This window comes from Grammomys surdaster, unplaced genomic scaffold (genome assembly GCF_004785775.1).
Source record: "Grammomys surdaster isolate TR1022 unplaced genomic scaffold, NIH_TR_1.0 363, whole genome shotgun sequence".
NCBI lineage: Eukaryota > Metazoa > Chordata > Mammalia > Rodentia > Muridae > Grammomys > Grammomys surdaster.
This window is the reverse complement of record NW_021604782.1, coordinates 3,295,837-3,313,870: the sequence shown is the minus strand read 5'-3', so window position 1 is coordinate 3,313,870 and position 18,034 is coordinate 3,295,837. Positions and strand designations below refer to the sequence as shown.

Genomic DNA, 18,034 nt, shown 5'->3' with positions numbered 1-18,034 from the left:
TTCGGTGCTTACTCATAGTCGTCTAAGACAATCCTCAGCTTGCCACCTGGGGAAACTGCATGGCTAATGATGCCATTTATCGCTTGAAGGGCCCAGCTCTGTGGCCAGATGAAAACGCTGTAGCGAATGTTAGGGGATATCACTAAGTCACTCCAGGGATAAGGGAGAATTTATAAATGCTGCTGCTGGTTCCTGGTAGGATACATATATTCATAGGGAAGGCAGGCAGGCCTCTGGGACTCTAGGATGCCGTGTCTGACCTCTGTTTTGGCCAGGGAAAGTTACATTCTCAAATCCATTGTCATAGGCTTATTTTTCATTCTTAAATGATCACCTCTGTGGTGCTCACGTGATGAGGGCCATTGATTGTATCGTCTTGCCAGCCTATAGCCAGCGAGTTTCCCGGAAGCCGTCTCTGCTAGAGATTCTGGGGGTTGGCAGTCCAGGACTCATGACCTTTTGACAAGCCACCAGGGTGTTAGAGGTGTCTGGTGAGAGGGCTGGAGCCACAACTCTCTTGGACATAGGGCTTCGATGCAGTGATTGACAGCTCTCTCTCTTCTTGTTTTATCTTTCAGTTAATGACCAGCCACGGAGTCACAGCTCTGTGCTCTGGCTGCTTCCTCCAGGGCTCTCAAGCCACACACGCAGGTCGCTGTGGGTGCTGGCAGAGGTAACATGGCTTGTTGGACTCAGTTAAGGCTGCTGCTGTGGAAGAATCTGACGTTTCGAAGAAGACAAACAGTAAGCACAAGTTTCTCTGTGGGGTTCCTGCTTGCTGTCTCAGTGGGGCTGGGCTGGGGACCGGAGAGGGAGGGTTTCACCTGGTGGTTATTGAATGAGTCTGGCACTTGTGGACACAGGGCTGTGTGGCTCTGATGTGATCCCATGGAGGGAAGGTGATCAGTCAGGCAGAAATAATAGCTTGGGTTTGTGCTAGTTTCTGGCATGGGTTCTGACCTCTGCAACCTGACAGCCCCTGATCACCCCGGTATCTCCTTTCACTGAATTTCTGGTAGGTACTTGGAGCCACCCACAAGCACTCTCTGTAGCCCTCAGTGTTTCTGTAAAGTGAAATACTAAGCAGGTCTTAGAGATGGCAATCTCAGCATTAAGCCTTCCTCAGCTTTGAGCGAAGCCTGGAAGATTATAGTAACTGAGGCTTGTCATTTCCCTGGAGGTATCTAAGTCACCCACTTCCTATGCAGGCCAGTCTTTCTTTGAGTACTCCCACAGGCCCACGGTTACTTCGGAGGTGATTGTTGTTTTTCTGTGGAAGACTGTGACAGCTCTAGGGCAAGGTGAGCTCCCTGAGGCTTAGGTCAGCCTTCCATGTGGTGCCGTTATCTCTGATCATTCTGAGTCTCCTCATCCTGCCCTTTTGCCTTAGCTACATGTCTCTGGAGCTTGCTTCTAAACTTGTTTCCTGTCCTGCACTTTTTCTTGGATCACAAACCTGCATCTCCGCTTGGCTATCTTAATGAAGATACACACCTGTCTGTAACCAGACTAAGCTTCTGAAAGTCAAAGACCTTTAGTGAACCCTGAAGAGAGTTTAATTTAGTGTTTCTCTAAGTAGAATAGTACTCGGAGATCTTCTATAAGAGAACAAACATACTGAGGTACTCTTTCGTTCACTGACGTTTTTATTATAAAATGACTTAAGTATGTAAGTAAAAATAGATTTAAACCCTGATGATAAAACCATAGGCCCCATACAGACTTACAAATCAAAGCAAGTAAAACTGAAGAAAACCACTGCAGTTCAAATTACCACCTTACATGTAGTAAGAAAACTGACTTTGTTTAGCTGAAATCCAGATTATAAGTTGCCACATGAAATATGGTGGTAGATGATACAATGCTGGCCGTTTTGAATTTGGCCAGTCTATATTATTCTGAGCTAATGATTTAGTTCTTCAACCGTGTTTCTCCCTGGACAACATTCATTAATGCCATTTGGTTTTCTTTTGTTCAATCCAATCAGTAGGCTGTCACAATGATACAGTTGCATACATTGATATAAATCTGAACTTTGACAGCTTGTGGCACAATTTATGCTAAAATAAGTAAATTCACATAGTTATACCAGAATTTGTTCAGATGATCATTGAAGTGGAACACAGAAAGTTTAAAATCTTCATGGAGAACCCAGGTATAATCCTTTGAATGTTCATGTGAAAACACACACACACATACACACACACACACACACACACGGGGGGGGGGGTCGGACAGACAGACAGATAGGGAGAGAGAGACAGATAGACAGACAGACAGGGAGGGAGGGACAGAGAGAAATAGAGAAAGATTGATTCCCGTTTTACAAGTGTTTTTGATTAGCTTTTAATGTTACGAATGAGAAACTTGCATTCTTGAATTCAAGGTCTTTAGTGAGAGAGAGCAGTGACTAGAATCTATGTGTTCATTGTCTTTAGCAATAATGACAATATAATACACATTGCCATGTTATGATAAAAGATGATAATTAGAATGCGCTTCTATAAGCTAGGCACATAATGTGTTATTTATATATTTGTTTTTATAATTGCTGTAGGTTAACCTCAGGGCCTTGCACATGCTCGACCAGAGCTTTACCACTGAACCAAACAGCCAGCAAAGTAGGTTGTTGTACTAGTTGTTCTTAAACCCCATGAGGTAGTTTCTCCTTATGGTTCAGATAACAAATTTGATGTACAGAGTGGTTAAGGAGTTTTCCAGAGGTCTGCACTGCTAGCGTTTGACTGCTGATAGTTTGACACCAGCAGTAGTATGTTAGACTATGTTAAACAAATAACTACTGTGTTAGACTACTGTTTAGTTATTGGTCTTTTTGAGACCAGGTTTCAGGTATCCTGGCTGACCTGGAACTCACGAAATAGCTAAGGCTGCCTTTGAACTCCTGATCCTTCTGGCTTCCCCTTCCTAGTGCTAGGATTACAGGTGTGTACCACCATACTCAGCCTTACATCACTTTTAATGGTATAATTTAAAAAAAAATTCTCTATCGAAAAACCTTGACATTTCTGACTTTCATCTTACCTACCTCTGTACCTCACAATTGTTCCTAGGCTCTGTCATTCTTCAGTCTGTTAAATTTTCTTCCATATGTCAGTTTCCTACCTGGTGGGAAAGTCTCTGCTTTGGTGGGTGCGTTCATGAGTCACAGAAAGAAATATCACTTTAGCAGTGAAAAGTGGGTCTCGAGGGAGCCTGCTCCAAACATCAGGTGTTACACATGGGGAAACTGAGGCACAAAGGGTAGACGAGATCAGTCAAGAAGAAGCTGATCTGGGGCTAGAGGCTGAGCCCTCCTCATTCCAGCTCTCAATGTCTGTTCCCTTTCCCAATCTTTTGCAGCCACATAGTATCGCCAAACTTGAGGGAAGAGGAACTGCCAGGGTATGAGTTCCTGGGCCCAGGCAAGGAGGAGTCAGGAGCACATTGTCCTGGAACATGGGGTCATCTCCTCTGAGCCAGTCTTCACTGGATTTGCTCTTGCTGCATCTTGCTCAGTGCTGCATTTGGATTATGCTTATGAGTTTAAAATTATTAGGATTACAGAGGTAGACAGATTTAGTCAAATGGAATTTACTGAAGAGTTCTTTTTGGAGTGAGAAGTAGCGACACCATCCTTGGACACAGGTGACCTTTGTAGGATACATCACGACTTACCAGCTTGTCTGAGTCATCTCCCTTCCTGATTGCTAACGTAAATCCATTTTGAGAAATCAGAAAGAAGTGGAGTTGATTTCCAGTCACAGATACTTCATGAGCAGTACAGGTGCTCCAAGACCTGACCTGCCTCTTGTTTAGTTGTTGGAGCTGAGGCTCTGACAGACACAGACTCACTTCTGAAGTAACGTCAGAACCTATCTACTGACATCCTTATAGGCTGGGCCTCTAAAAATTGGCTTTGCTTTATCTTCAGCAACTGCTGAGAAGGTGTCACTACTGTCTAATCTATCTGGTTATGTGTTTTTAGGGATGGAAACTTGTGTGAGCCTTTGGTGGCACTTTCTTAACTCACAGAGTAAGCCCATTATGAAGGGGAAAAAGTTTGAAGCCCCTTGATAGCCATAGTGCTTGGACATTCATTGCATGATCCCCTGGTCCTGAGTGCATCTGTACCCATGGTTCAGAGCCTAGGACAGAACCTGGTACTTATGACATGTATAATAAGAACTTACCTGATGAGTGGTGACTGTGTTGCTGGTCTGTTATTTGAAGGTCTTGGAACATCTAGGAGAACTAGAAAGAATATGCAAAAACTTGGAGCTGAGGAACGCCAGCTAAAGGCGACAGTGCTCTTGTGTCCTTGTTTGCAGATGACTGTTATGGACCCTCTCTGTTCTTTCATTGTGCAGACTCATGGGGTCCATCAATCAGAGTTAGTTTTCCAGTGTTTCTCTTGGGCAAAGAATACATTGAATTGAGTTGCAAAAGGGTCCAAAGCTCAGTTTGGGTCCAAAGTACCAGCCAGCTTGTGTGTGGGCAGCAGTTATTCTATGCAAACAGTGTTTGGGACAGGAAGGGGGGTGGACTTCAGGATATCAAGATCTTCCTCTGGCTTTGGGCTTGATCCAGAGGCCAAGGTCTCCATGAAACAGAAGGGACAGAGTAAGGTGACCAAATGGACTTTTTCATCTTTGCCTTTAAAAGAAACAACACATTCTAATTCTTTAGTAAATTGAAGGACTACTGTTAGGACAGTCTGGAATGAACGTGAAAACAATTAGGACTCCTGCTTCCTCAATAGTTAGAGACAGTCACAGTGTGTGGGCACTTTACTTCCCTTTCCTGTTCCTAATTCCAGGGACATTTCTTCCTGTCCCTTAGTCCCAGCTCAGTAATCTCGGTCATAGTTCTCATCCCAGCCTGGCCAGCCCTGTGCCTCAGTGTACTCCAGAGCTTTGCTTTCCCCTTCTAGAGATGAAGAAAGCTAGAACAAGCCCGTTTGTTGTTTCACTTAGATAAATGTTTGCTGAGCATCCATTACTTGTGGGAGATTGTGCTGGTTATATAGTGATACACCAGATAGGCTCTGTTTCTGTCCTCAATGGAACATAGAGTTTATTGAGGGAAGAGGATATAAAATGATATCAACACACAAGTAAAAATATCATTACAACATCTGGAAGTGATTGGAGTAAAGCAGTGAACTGTGGTAGTCAGGCACGAGTAGGTACTTCATGGCATTCAAGCCTAGAGCCCCAGAATGGTAGCAGTGGTGTTAGCATGCAAAGGTCAGGGGCTCAGACCTCAGAGAAGCCAGGGGCACTGGGTCGCTGAATGAAGAGTGGCTGGCAATGAGTTGGAGGGATCGATCCTCCAGTTAAGGACGAACAGTTGAGTTTAATTTTATATCTGAAAGGAGCCCTTTGGGTGGGCACAGCATGGTTAATACAGCTCATCCTCTGGGTCTTGATACTGAGGTAACTGGAGTGGTGGGAATGCCAGGAAGCATTTGTGATTCTGTACACACACACACACACACACACACACACACACACCAACTGATGTACTGTGCTCCTTAGTATGACTTGGCTTGTGCGTTCTCATATTTGTAAATAATCTTTATAGTGATGAGTTTTGATGTGAGGCTGCACTTGAGTGCTTTAAAAGTAATTTTACATCTACTACTGTGCCTTCATTTTCACAATAATTCGGTGAAATCTGTTTCACAGATGAAGAACACATCATTGGTAAGTTAGTAAGAAAGGTGTGGGATCTTCTGGTTGTCAGTCTATTGTGGAATGATGTCATTGGCATCCCAGAGGGCTGCATGTGAAGCTGACAGAGCAAGTCTGTAAGCTCAAACCCTATTGCACCTTAGTTTGCACTAAGTTTGCACCTTGTGTTTGCTGTTTCAAATGAAATCTTCTGAGGGTTTTATGTGTACAGCCTTTTCTTACCTTGTGTTGATTCCTTAGTCCAGGATCTCAGGAGTAAGAATACTGGGCCAAAGTGACATGGCCCTTGAAGTGTGTGACCAGATGTCCTTCCAAAAGATGGGACCAGTTTGAACAGCCATGATGAGGGTTCTGAGTGGTTTTGTGCAGGGCTTTAGAGTTCCAGGAGATAGGCGTGGCTTATAAACTGACCTTCCCCCTGGCTTTGAGCTGATTAGGCTTTAAGATTTCACTTTGGGTTTTGGATGTATGATGAAGTCTGCAGCATTAGGGACAGATCAAGTTAAATCTATATTTTCATATCTCACCATACCTGTGTACTTTGTAAAACAGTAATTCCTTTCCTACTTATTTTTGAGACATTTATAAAACCCTGTTCATATAGGGAAATCTTCTTGAGTCTTTCATTTGGTGATTTGGCAAGTGTTGGTCACTATATAACTTTTTCATTGCCGAGCGGTTCTTCAAACACCTGACAAGAAGTGGCTTACAGAAGGAGTGGTTTATCTTGGCTTGCCCTTTGAAGGGACAGCCTGTCACAGCAAGGAAAGTATCAGAGTGAGAGTGTGAGATGGCTGGTCACATAACCTCTGCATCAGGGAGCTGCAAGGGATGAATGTCTTTCCTCCTTTTTGTTCTGTTTGGAACCCCAGTCCCTGGGGTGATGGTGCCCATGTTTAGAGTTGGTCTCTTCCTTGCTCAGTCAAAACTTTCAGAAATATCCTCTCAGGTACACTCAAAGGTGTGCCTCATTCATTTCCTCCTTTTTTTGGTGGAGGTTTCAAGATACGGTTTCACACAGAGATTCACCTTCCTCTGCCTCCCAAGTGCTAGGTTAAAGGTGTGTGTTACCACCACCCAGCTCCTCCAGATTTCTTAATCCAGTCAAGCTGACTGTGGGTAGTAACTATAGAGTTAGTTACCTGGTATTACCAGAGCACACAAATCTTCCTTTGGTAAGCAGTCTGATGTCTGGGGAATTGGTTGTCCAACTTCCCTTTAGCTTTTGAAAATATTCAACCATTATTTAAGGCATTTGTTTGTTTGTTTGTTTATTAAATGAGTGTTCTCTCTGTCATTAATGGTTTTAATTTGCTCCACATTGTGTCAATTTAGTTAATTATTAAAGGTGTATACAACACTGTTCTTAGAAGACTTTCTGTTGGTTCTGATGAACTTCCCACATTTTCCATTCATTTTGGTTAATTCTGCCATGTTTCGTAGATCAATGACCATGCTGTAGACAGAAAGCGTTTCCCTCTCTCTGTTCTTGGTGTCTGTTCTCTCTGATTCTTTGTTTCTGCTCCATCAAACTCCAGCATATCCAGCTCAGTGTAAGAAACAATCACGTTATCTTTCAAACATGCAATATTTTTTGTTCGCTTTGTTTTTTTGACTACTGTTATTCAGAAGCTCTTTTCCCAGGGCCAGATTTTATATCATTGATCTTTCTGTGTTCTTTAAACACAGCCCTCGAACCACCCCAACCTTGAAGTAACAAGGATAAATCTTGAAGGTAAGACCGTCACTGCTATATCCTTAGGCTAGGTAGCTACGTGCACTCGTGCAGTGACTGGGATGTGTTGTATTAGCTTCTGCAACCAGAAACAAAAGTTAAATATGAATATCCATGGGGACATTGAACATCTGTAGTGTGTGCGGTTTGGCACCACCCTAAATGAAAACGCAAAGATGGATTGGTACTTATGGGCTCTCATCTGATGATGGCAGAGCTGCTAAGCTTGGTTACATGCTGCATTGTTTACAGAAAGCAACGTTTGTTCCTTGTACTTCACAGCAGCATCTCTCAACGGAGGGCACTGCCCTTCCTCCATCCTGGGACATCTCTGTGGCACCGTCTCAATCTCTTGAGTGTACCTGTGCTATTGGGATCTAGAAGTATCGGGCAGGAGTGTTTCAGCCAAACACAACATAGTTTGTAGTAGAATCATGAGCAACCAGCTGTTCCCCAAAGCCAAAGTTGTCTTGCTGAGAAGGCCATCTGCAGGGGTGCTTGTTCCTCATCCTCAGGTTAGAGATGGAGAGTTAGGAGAAGGGAATACATATGTGCTCTCGGGTTCCCTCGGGCAGCTGTGACTTTGATGACAGTCACTTCTTGAAAACAACATTTCCTACCATTGCCTCTACATGGTGGGAAGATAAAGAGTTGGTGTAGCCACAAAGGACTTTTAAGAGTTTTCAGTAGGAGCTTCTCACGGTACACGCACTATGTTTGTCCCTAAAGCTATTTTATTCACCCCTTATGCTTAGGACAAATGGTGAGGTTAGACATGAGGAGAAACCTGACTTTCATGAGTGGATCTGGAGTAGCATTTCTGGAGAAGTCAAGTTTAGTTTCTAGAGGGAGGGGGATGTGGAAATACATAGAACGTTCTGATCTTGGGAATGGGTTTGATGTGTAGAGACAAAAGCAGTTTTGGAGGCACATGATAAAGAAGCATAATTAAATTATATCCCTCATAAGCTCCGTGATTTTGGTGGTGTGAATGTTGTGTGCATAGTCTTCATTCATTCATTCATTCATTCATTAATTCATTCATTCATTCATATAAGTGCTCAGCTCAGTAGAAGATTTGAAAGGTCAGGAATTTCATGCTCTACATAGTGATGGAAAGGGGCTAAAGGAAATTGGTGTGCTTAGTGGCTAAGAGAAGTGGTCCTTAAGTTAGATTGGCTTTGAATCTAAGTTCTTGTGTGTATCAATATCCTTGGGCAGTTTATTAATCAGCCCCAGTTTCTTCAGATGTAAAGTGAGTATTACAGTAATAGTCCTAATTTGGATGTCTGATTATAAAAGACATATATGAAGTGTGTGTGTGTGTGTGTGCACGTGTGTGTATGTGTGTGTGTGTGTTGTGCTGATTGCCTATCATGATTGTCACTTCCCTGATCTGGTTACAAATTCTGCCTTCTCCTCCTGAGAATGCTGTATAAGGTTTTCTTCTGGTGCTTTGCTGCCAGAACTGTGGGTACGATCTATTCATTCTTTCAGGGGATGAACATACTCTGGCCACATGCTGCTTTGTAGGCCTAGTGTGGGACTGGGTGTCCTGAACACAAGGCTTGCTTTACTGAGTCTGATGTGATGAGGTAGAAGGTATGTGTCTCTAGCATAGCACTGTGAGAGGCAGCCTGGTGACTGCACAGATTTAGGCATAAAGATTTGGGTTCCAATGGCTCATAATTTTTCTGATCCTCCATTCTTCACTTATAAAATAGTTTCATTGCAACCTTCGTGAACTAACTGTTGGGGACAAGAGGCCCAAAAATCACTAAGTGTACAGTAGATGTTCAGTATTAGCTATAACCGTTACTCGTCTACAGGGTGTTAGTTCAGCTTGTGTCTGTGGAACCTGTAGACATTTTTAGTCCATGCTGTGTAGGGAGATTTTATTGTTTCCTACTGGAGATGCCTGTCATTGACAATTAGAATTTCACGTGACCTCTGGAATCAAGTACAGCTGGCTACTGGTCTCGGTTCTGCTTCTGACTAGGACTGTGGCTTGCTCTTCCTTAATCAGTAGACTTTTCAGTGTAAAATGGGAAGAATAATGGGTTCACACCCACAGTGATGTTCTGAGAGTTAAGGGAAGTTAACCGCGTAATGAGCCCAGTGCGTAGCGGACTCTCCATAAATGGTAGTTCCTGTTTATCCTGTTAGCTGAACTAGTGGCTTCAGAGCCTCAGGAGGAATGACTGCTTGTATGTTCTCTGTTTAATTTTACACTTTTCAGGGTTTATTATTCTTTAATTCATCACAGCCATGTCATTATAAAAAGCTTTATTTCTATGTTTGCTTAGTAATATGTGTGACTGGTTTTATAAAGATACAGGCTTAGAATGTATTGGGTTCTGTGTCTTACGTTCTTGGTTAGTGACAACTGTGTTTCATAAATGTTGCTATAATGACTAAGTAGTATATTATTGCCCATTAGATATATGCCAATGTAACAGTTTAAGTTGTTTACAATACTTTACAGTTATAGTATTTCAAACCATGTATACAGATTTTTTTTTTTAAACTTTGCTCCTTCGGCTGAATTCCCAGGAAGTTTATACTTGATCAAAGTGGTAAACGTGGCTTTTGAATGCATATTGATTGCCAAACTTCTTTCCCAGAGGGGTAGACTGACTTTTGTTTCCATCTTTCTGATTTTGAAAACTTCAGTTCACTCTCCTACCCAATACATGCTTACCATGTCATGTTTAGCCCTTAACCATGTTGCAGACTTACTGAGATCATAGTAACAGAGGGGAGAAGCTCATAGGTAAACACAGACCTTGTGCTATGTGCTGATAAAGGCACAGCATACCTGGATCTCAGAGGAAGGGCTTTGGTTTTACTGGTAGAGAAGCAATTTTCAGTGTTCAAGGAATCCAGGCTGCGTTCTCTGATAGAAAGTCATCCCCCAACCCCGCCCCTGCTCCCACCCCAGTCTCTGCCCAATTTACAGAGGTGTAATGGACAATAAAAGTTATATGGTGTCATGATTTGCAATCCATGTCCATCGCCCTCTCCCAAAGGAGTAGGAAATACGTTTTCTATGAAGGAAAAGAGAAGAGGCTGGATGTTTGCAAACGTAGAGGTGTTGCTGCTTCTTTGGGGTTATTTATAGACATCTTTAGTAAGATTTGTCTTTTCTTCCATGGTCCTTGCTGTTTTCTATCTTAATGTGCTCTTTGTGTAAACTATTCTTTATAGTTTTGGGTAGTAGGGGTTCATTATGGAAAAGTTAAAAGAACACAAGGAAGCATAAGAACTTCATGTTTTTGTTCTAGAACATTCACAGCTGCTATCTTGTTTCAGTTCCTTTCCGAAGATTCAAAAATGAGCTTGATGTGAAGCCATTCCAAAGTTCTTAGAAAATTCAAAGTTACTTATTTAAACTAGGAAAAACAAACAAGGTTAAAAATTGAACAAACCAAAACCAAAACCAAACCAAAACAACAACCCAGATGCCCCTACTACTCCAAAGTACCCCCCAGAGAGGATGATTACTTCTGATTTTTTTTTTCATAGAAGGGAATCTGAAGAGACCACAACAAACCATAGTTTATAAGACTGTATTCTACAATGAAATGTGTGTCCACTGGGATAGATGTTAGGAGTGCTAGGTGGGAGCCAGTGATTGAAGCAGATGATCTTTAGTGCTCGGGGAGATGTGGCAGAGGAAGTTTTCAGGTTTGTGGGGGTGTAGGCACAGGAGAAGGGCTTCCGAGCTCAGATGGAAAGTACCAGGGTTGAGTCTTGAAGCCTGGGTAGAAGGGAGCCTGAGGAAGTAGGCTGAAATCATTTCTCCTGCCTTAATGAAGACGCAGGTGTGGAATGGGATGTTACAGGATACCACACACAGTTCAGTGCAGTTAAAGCTTGGAAACTGAAGGAAGTCAGAAGCCCCAGAAGTCAGTCAATTGCTGAGTTTCTCTGTGGGTTTCTCAGAGTCCAGTAGCAATTGGTTACCATGTTATCTTTTAAAACTCACACTATTGTGTCTTATTTTCTTTTCAGTGTCAGCTGATACTGGAAGTGGCCTGGCCTCTAGTTATCTTCCTGATCCTGATTGCTGTTCGCCTGAACTACCCACCCTACGAACAACACGAGTGTAAGTATCTGTGGACCATGCCTGCGACTCAGTGATGGCCAGCAAAATCCAGAGTGAATGTACCCTCAACTGAACCTTTTCAAAGATTCTGACTTCAGGAAAATACCACAAATATTTAGAACAGAAAATTTGACCTTTACTTTTTTTTTTTTTTTTTTGGTTAGGGCATGAACTCTGGAGATGTTTGTAGTCCCAGTTAAAAAATGACATTGATGATAATAATCTTACATATTTTAAAATCATGATAATAAAATAGCCTTAAAGTCATAAAGTGATGGTTTAAAATTCACCCTATTGGTAATGTTTTAAATGCCAGTATCTGGTTCCCTCTTGTGATCCTTTTGCTTGGATTGTATTTTAATCCCCTGGTTGAAAATCATAGAACATGTATTGGAACACATACTTTCTAAAGAAAGTATGCAGATATGTCTGTGTGGGGGTATATGCACATGAGTAGTTCCTGAGAAGACCAGAGGTGTCAGAGCCCCTGGAGATGGAGCTATAGGGAGTTTTGAGCTATCTGATGTGAGCTCTGGGAACCCAACTCTGCCAGACTTCTGCCAACTTCTGCCAGAGCACTTTGTGGGCTTGACCACTGAGCCACCTTATCAGCTCTTAGAGCATATGTGGCCTGTGTGTAGAACATCTCAGTTTGACTAACGTAATGTTTTATTTTGTTCTCAACAGTTGTGTGTAGACAACTTTATTATCATTTGCTTTAATTTCTTGGTAGCTAAATTGGGGCCCACACACCTACAATGACTTGGCCAAACTTACATATCTAATAGAGGTGGAATAAAGTTCAAGCCACCTGGCTCTCACTCATGTGTTTCGAAGGCAGTCTTGACAGTGAGCATGGAAATACAGTAGTGGCTAAAAACAGACAGTCTTCTGCATTCTCTACTTACTCATGGTGACACATAGTGTGTCACCAGGAGCAAGTGTTTTTATCTTCTCTGTAAATGAGACCAGCAAAACCTAATTTCCACTGTTATTGCCAGAGTGACCATTTTACAGTCTGGCTGTGCTCAGTGGATGGATGGAGCAACAGTTTAGAAAGGCCCAAAGAATTAGCATTTGTGTAGGAGTTTTAGCTGGGACCAAAAGCTTTCTGTCCCACACACATTTTTCTTACCACTCATCTGCTCCAACAGGCCAGTGGGCTTAGAAGATTGTGTTCTTCCAAAACAGCACTGAGGCTACAGTTATCTTTTGACTGTGTTTCTTGGTCACCATCCCATCTCTTACATAGCATGTAATGGCAGGCTCTTACACACTAGTTTGCTAATAGACATTTTATATATTCAAGTTACACCCAAATGCCTGATACATTCCCTTGAACGTGACTTTCTGATTTCGTCAGTTAGAATAGCAGAGCAGAAGGCTAAGATGAAGCTTGCTGACATATGCTCCTACTCTGCGAACAAAGGACTAGTGTGAAATTTTTCTCTGTAAATCTGTGTAGTTCAGGTCAGAGTCCTCGAGGTCCTCATGAGTCCTCTGTCTCTTTGATGTCCATTACATTATTTGACTAGCATCCTGGACACCCACTGTCTAACGGTCATGCTGTTTCTGTTTGCCCATAGGATGGGGTGCAGCATACAAGGAAAGGTCTTTGCCTGCCCAGTGGAAGGAAAATGAAATGTCTTTACCATCTCTGCCTTTGACTTGCACACTCTCCTGTCCTTAGGGCTAGTATCTCTGCAATTGCAAAAGAGGAGAATCCTGTGGTCCTTGGAGTACTTGGTTGGGTTATATAAATCTCCACTGAATGAGGAGAAGCAGCAGCTCATTAAGCAAGGGGCCTTGTTTAGTTTTCCTTGAACTGTTAACAGGGAGATAAAGAGATTAGCTGAGTAAACATTCAACAGGCCAGAGTCCCTACAGAGACTGCCCATGGGGACCGGATCTTGTCACACCCTTCCATGTAGCCTCTGGTTGGAATAGGGATAGAAGTTTTAACTGATTGAAAGGGTCCCAGTACTGATCTATAAAGTGAGGTGCATCTCAGTCTTTGGTTTAGTTTTAAGGAGTCTTTATTAGTCACTCTTAGTAAATATCATTAATATTTACTTGAAAACAAAAGGATGAAGAGAAACTGTCTTTGGAGGAAGGTGGGAGTTGTGAGCTGGAAAGAGCGTTCTGTTCCCGATAGACAATAGCAAGGGGATCACACTACACAATGGCCCACTACATAATGCCACACTACACAGTGGTGACATCCATGATGCTGCAGGACATGATGCCTCAGAAGTTCTAACTGGATGATTTGTGAGTGTTTAACCTGTGCTGGGCCCTCTGTAAAAGTGCAGGCCTTCTAAGACAGCCTGGGCTACAGAGTGAAACTTTGTCTCATAAAAATACACATAGAATCACAAGCTGCTTTACTGATAAGAGCTCCTGTAACATCGCATGGGGATCAGGATTTTGCAGCCTAGAAAACAAAGTGCTGGAGATTGGTTTGGAGATTGGCTTGACTGTGTTGCACACATGGCAGGGACAGAGGTGTAAATCTCTGTTGGTTTGTCTCCAAAATCTGTGACGATACAAGCAAGTCATTACCTGGAGGCATGGTTCTTAATGCTTGCCAGATCTTCATGTAACACTGAGCATATGATGAGAGCCGGAGCCAATACCTTTTTGTCTCAACACGAACAGGCCTCTGGGATAACAACCCCTGACGCAGCGCAACATTCATCTTGATTCCCATAAGCAGTATTTGTAGATCCTTGCTACAAACCTACCTGTGCTTTTGAAGGCTTTGACCTCACCCAGACATGCCAGGCACTGTTTGTAAGAAACTACTAAATGTAGGGAAAAAGGGTGAGAAGTGGCCTGGTGGAGGGGGCCTCATTTTATCGATGAGTGAGAGAGGAACAGGAAAACCGAGATAGTCTGGCAGTTGACTTCTATCTCAAGTGAGCATGGTTTGGAGGTGCTGTTGGTGAATCTTTGGGCTGTGGGAGGAAGTGAGGCTGACAAATGTTTGCCAGATGAAAGCAGGTACAAGAGGAGTCTGTGAAGAATGAGGTGATGGTGAAAACTACAGCTGGAAGGGAGAGGCGTGGGCTAGGATCCTGGAGATAAAGTTTCTACCCTAGCCATGTGCATCTCTGAGTTCTTCATCAGCTGCAGTGTGAAGGAGCTGCATTAGGTTACTGCCCAGGTCCTTCTCTGTCTCTTAGAGATGAGGCTCATGGTAGGAATTGAGCAAATGGGGACCAAGCACTTGCTGCTTGCCAAGTCCTTGATGTTCATGGTCTGATATACCCCATTTTTTACATTCCCGAGGTTGGTATCATGAATCTGAGTCTACAGATGATACCAAATAGATCCATGATCATCTTTACTTGATGTCAGATTCCTAACTGTTTCAGAGGAAGCAGGTCTTCTAGAACATGGTGAGGGGCTGAAGCGATGGCTCAGCAGTTAAGAACACTGGCTGCATACTCTTCCAGAGGACCTGAGTTCAGTTCCCAGAATCCACAGAGTAGCTCACAACTGTCTGTAACTTCAGTTTCAGGGAAGGTACAGACCTCTTTTGGTCTCCATGGATACCAGGTATGCACATGGTGCACATATATCTGTCAGGCAGAACACTCATATAAATAACATTAATAAATCTAGGACATGGTAAATGAGACAGACAGATGTGAGAGGCTTATGTTAAAATCACTTTGCAAGTCTAATGTTTTCTCTGTGTTTTCTTCTCGATTTCAACAGGCCACTTTCCAAATAAAGCCATGCCGTCTGCAGGAACCCTTCCCTGGGTACAGGGGATTATCTGTAATGCCAATAACCCTTGCTTCCGTTATCCAACTCCAGGCGAGGCTCCTGGTGTTGTTGGAAACTTTAACAAGTCCATGTAAGTACCAGATCAGGTTTTCTTTCCCAAACTTGCCAGTTAATACTTATCCTTTCCTTCTTGGAGAGGTTTGCAAAATGAATGAAGGGGGAATTGGCACCAGGATTTAAGACTCTGGGATTTAAGAGTCATTGTGATTATGTGATTGAAAGCTGTCTACTCAGAGTCAATGACTCTGGGAGACTCAGCAAGCTCTATCTGTTCTTCACACTCAGACTGTCTGCTGTTCCTCTGAAATGGCCACTTCTAGGAGCCAGGATAACTGCATAGGAAGGATCTGGGTTCTCCAGCAGCTCAGTGCCCAGGGCAGGAGTGTCCTCCTGTCCTCTGCTCTCAGATCATTGCTCTGACCCCTGAAATGACTGCAGTGTCATTGCTGTTGACAGGTCTTTCTGTCCCTGAATGGGACCTGACTAAGAGCATGATGGTGCTTTCTTAGTGTCTGTGTTCTTGGCTCCCAGCTCTGATGCTGGGATGCTGAATATAATATGCCTCTTTCGGATGAGATGCTGAAGATTCCCCAGATGTGCAGAGTCACAGAGTTATTGTGGACCTGGGACTATAGGATGTGCTGCTGGCAGGAGATAGTGCCACAGTTGGGACAGGCAGGGCCACATTGCATAACAAAAATATTAAAAACATATCAGACTGTTAGTATACAGATGCATATGATCAAGAGCAAATTCATTACTGTATATGCATTCTTGTTATATATGTTTCTAATTCATGGTTTTAATAAATGAAAATGTTTTATGAATCATTAGGCATATCTTGGGATATAGGCATTGGGCTTATTATGGCCAGTAGCCTTCTGTGTGTGTGTGTGTGTGTGTGTGTGTGTGTGTGTGTTTGTCTGGAGGATTGAGTGATGACTAGGGAATAGAAGAGGCCAGGATGGGGAGAGACAGCTGGCTTAACCCAGGCCTTTTCTACTTCTCATTCCCTTTACAGTGTGTCTCGCCTGTTCTCAGATGCTCAGAGGCTTCTTTTGTACAGCCAAAAAGACACCAGTGTTAAGGACATGCACAAGGTCCTGAGAACATTACGGCAGATCAATCATCCCAACTCAAGTAAGCAAAACCCTTCCACTCATGCATCCAGAAGTGGATATTTCCCTGCCCATGTGTCCTAGGCCTTGCTCTCCAGCTTGTTCCTGAGTGTGTTTTGTCTTTAGTGGCTGGATGATTGGTCTTTTCTGAAGAAAGCATTGGAAGCAAAGCCAGAGAAACTGGTTGCCCTAGACAGTGACTGGAGGATGCAGACCCCAGCCAGAATGGCACAGGCTTGCCATTAAGGCCAGCTGTAGCACAGATTGCTGCCAAGGGCATTTTTGAGCTGCCCATAGGATTTTCACGGGTAGATTTATAGACGAGATATTTCTGTGCATATGAGAGCAGTTAGAGTTCTAATTTGATATGGGCAAATAAAAGTTAAGCACTCATTTCTAAAAGGAAACTCATCCTTCTTCCTTGGAACTAGCCATTTGGATAAGCCTGAGAAGCATTTGAATTCTGATCTTGAAACAGTGAAATCTTTACCTCAGATTTGCTAAGTAGCTAGGCAGTTAGTTCCTGGGCATGCCACTGAGGAAGTATCTGGGGAATATACAATTTGCTGACCAAGACTTTGGCTGCAGAGATTGTGGCAGTCCCCTGGGCGGGCGGTAGCCTGCCAGTGGGGGGGAGAGGCAGTATACAGGCAAGGATGGTGTGCACAGTGAAGATTGAGAAATGGTCAGCAAGCCTTCAGAAAGTGCTGCTGTTCACACTACACCAGTGAGGAAGTCCTCCTCTTGTGATGGGTCAACAGTGGCCACTGCTCCAGGAAAGTCTTTTTACCCAATGTGGCATTTTAGGAGGGACTGGACTGGACTAGCCTTTGCTCACAGGCCTCTGTCCCAGTTTGTGAGAGCAGCAGTGGTGTAAAGTGCTAGTGTTTACACGGATTGGTGAGATCTTGCTTCGCTTGGATGGGAGAAAAGGCATTTCAGGGGGCTGGAGAGCTGAGAAATAACCAGTGCTTGGTGCTTTCCCAAAGGACCCAAGTTTAGTTTCTAGCACCCACCTTGCCCAAAACTCCAACTCCAGGGAGTCTAGTGTCCTCTTCTGGCCTCCAAGGGCACTACACTCACATGCACAAGCCTCCTACACACACACACACACACACACACACACACACACACACACACACACACACACAGAGTTTCTAATAATTGGCATTGCAGTGGTGGACTCCATAACTCTATGACAGATGAGGTGTGACTTCAGTACAGAGATACAGGCATACTCTTGTCCCTGAGTCTGTGAGGAGCTCGAAGCTGGACTGTTCCTGGCTGTGTAGCCAGATCTTCTGGTGCTGTTTCCTTCCCCTGGAGGACTCTGTTCAGGGCTAGGCTTTTCTGTCGTGGAAGGCCCCTGTCAGGTTGTCAAGCAGCAGAACCTGGAAACAGGGTAGCACAGACAAAAAGTTCTGGTGTGCATCACCATGTGACTTTGTGAATAAGTTACCCGGTCCCTTAGGGGTTATCTCTTCTTACTGAAAATGGGTACAGTAAGAGACCCATCCAGGGTCAAAACAGTATTTGACACCCAAGTAACATTTAATGAATATGAGCCATGATTGTTTTTCTAAAA

General features: G+C 43.4%; 1 protein-coding gene across 3 annotated transcripts in view; it reads left to right on the top strand.

Moving 5' to 3' along the window:
* The window catches only part of Abca1 (ATP binding cassette subfamily A member 1), a 119,490-nt gene that overhangs the window by 15,471 nt on the left and 85,985 nt on the right, over window positions 1-18,034 (top strand). For all 3 annotated transcript variants that reach the window (XR_003712983.1, XM_028780033.1, XM_028780032.1), the window contains exons 2-5: window positions 579-744; window positions 11,443-11,536; window positions 15,260-15,401; window positions 16,353-16,471. Coding sequence is in view for 2 of the 3 variants with exons in the window: in XM_028780033.1 (XP_028635866.1) it covers window positions 679-744; window positions 11,443-11,536; window positions 15,260-15,401; window positions 16,353-16,471 (421 nt within the window). In the remaining variant the exon portion in view is untranslated. The remainder of the gene's footprint in view (window positions 1-578; window positions 745-11,442; window positions 11,537-15,259; window positions 15,402-16,352; window positions 16,472-18,034) is intronic.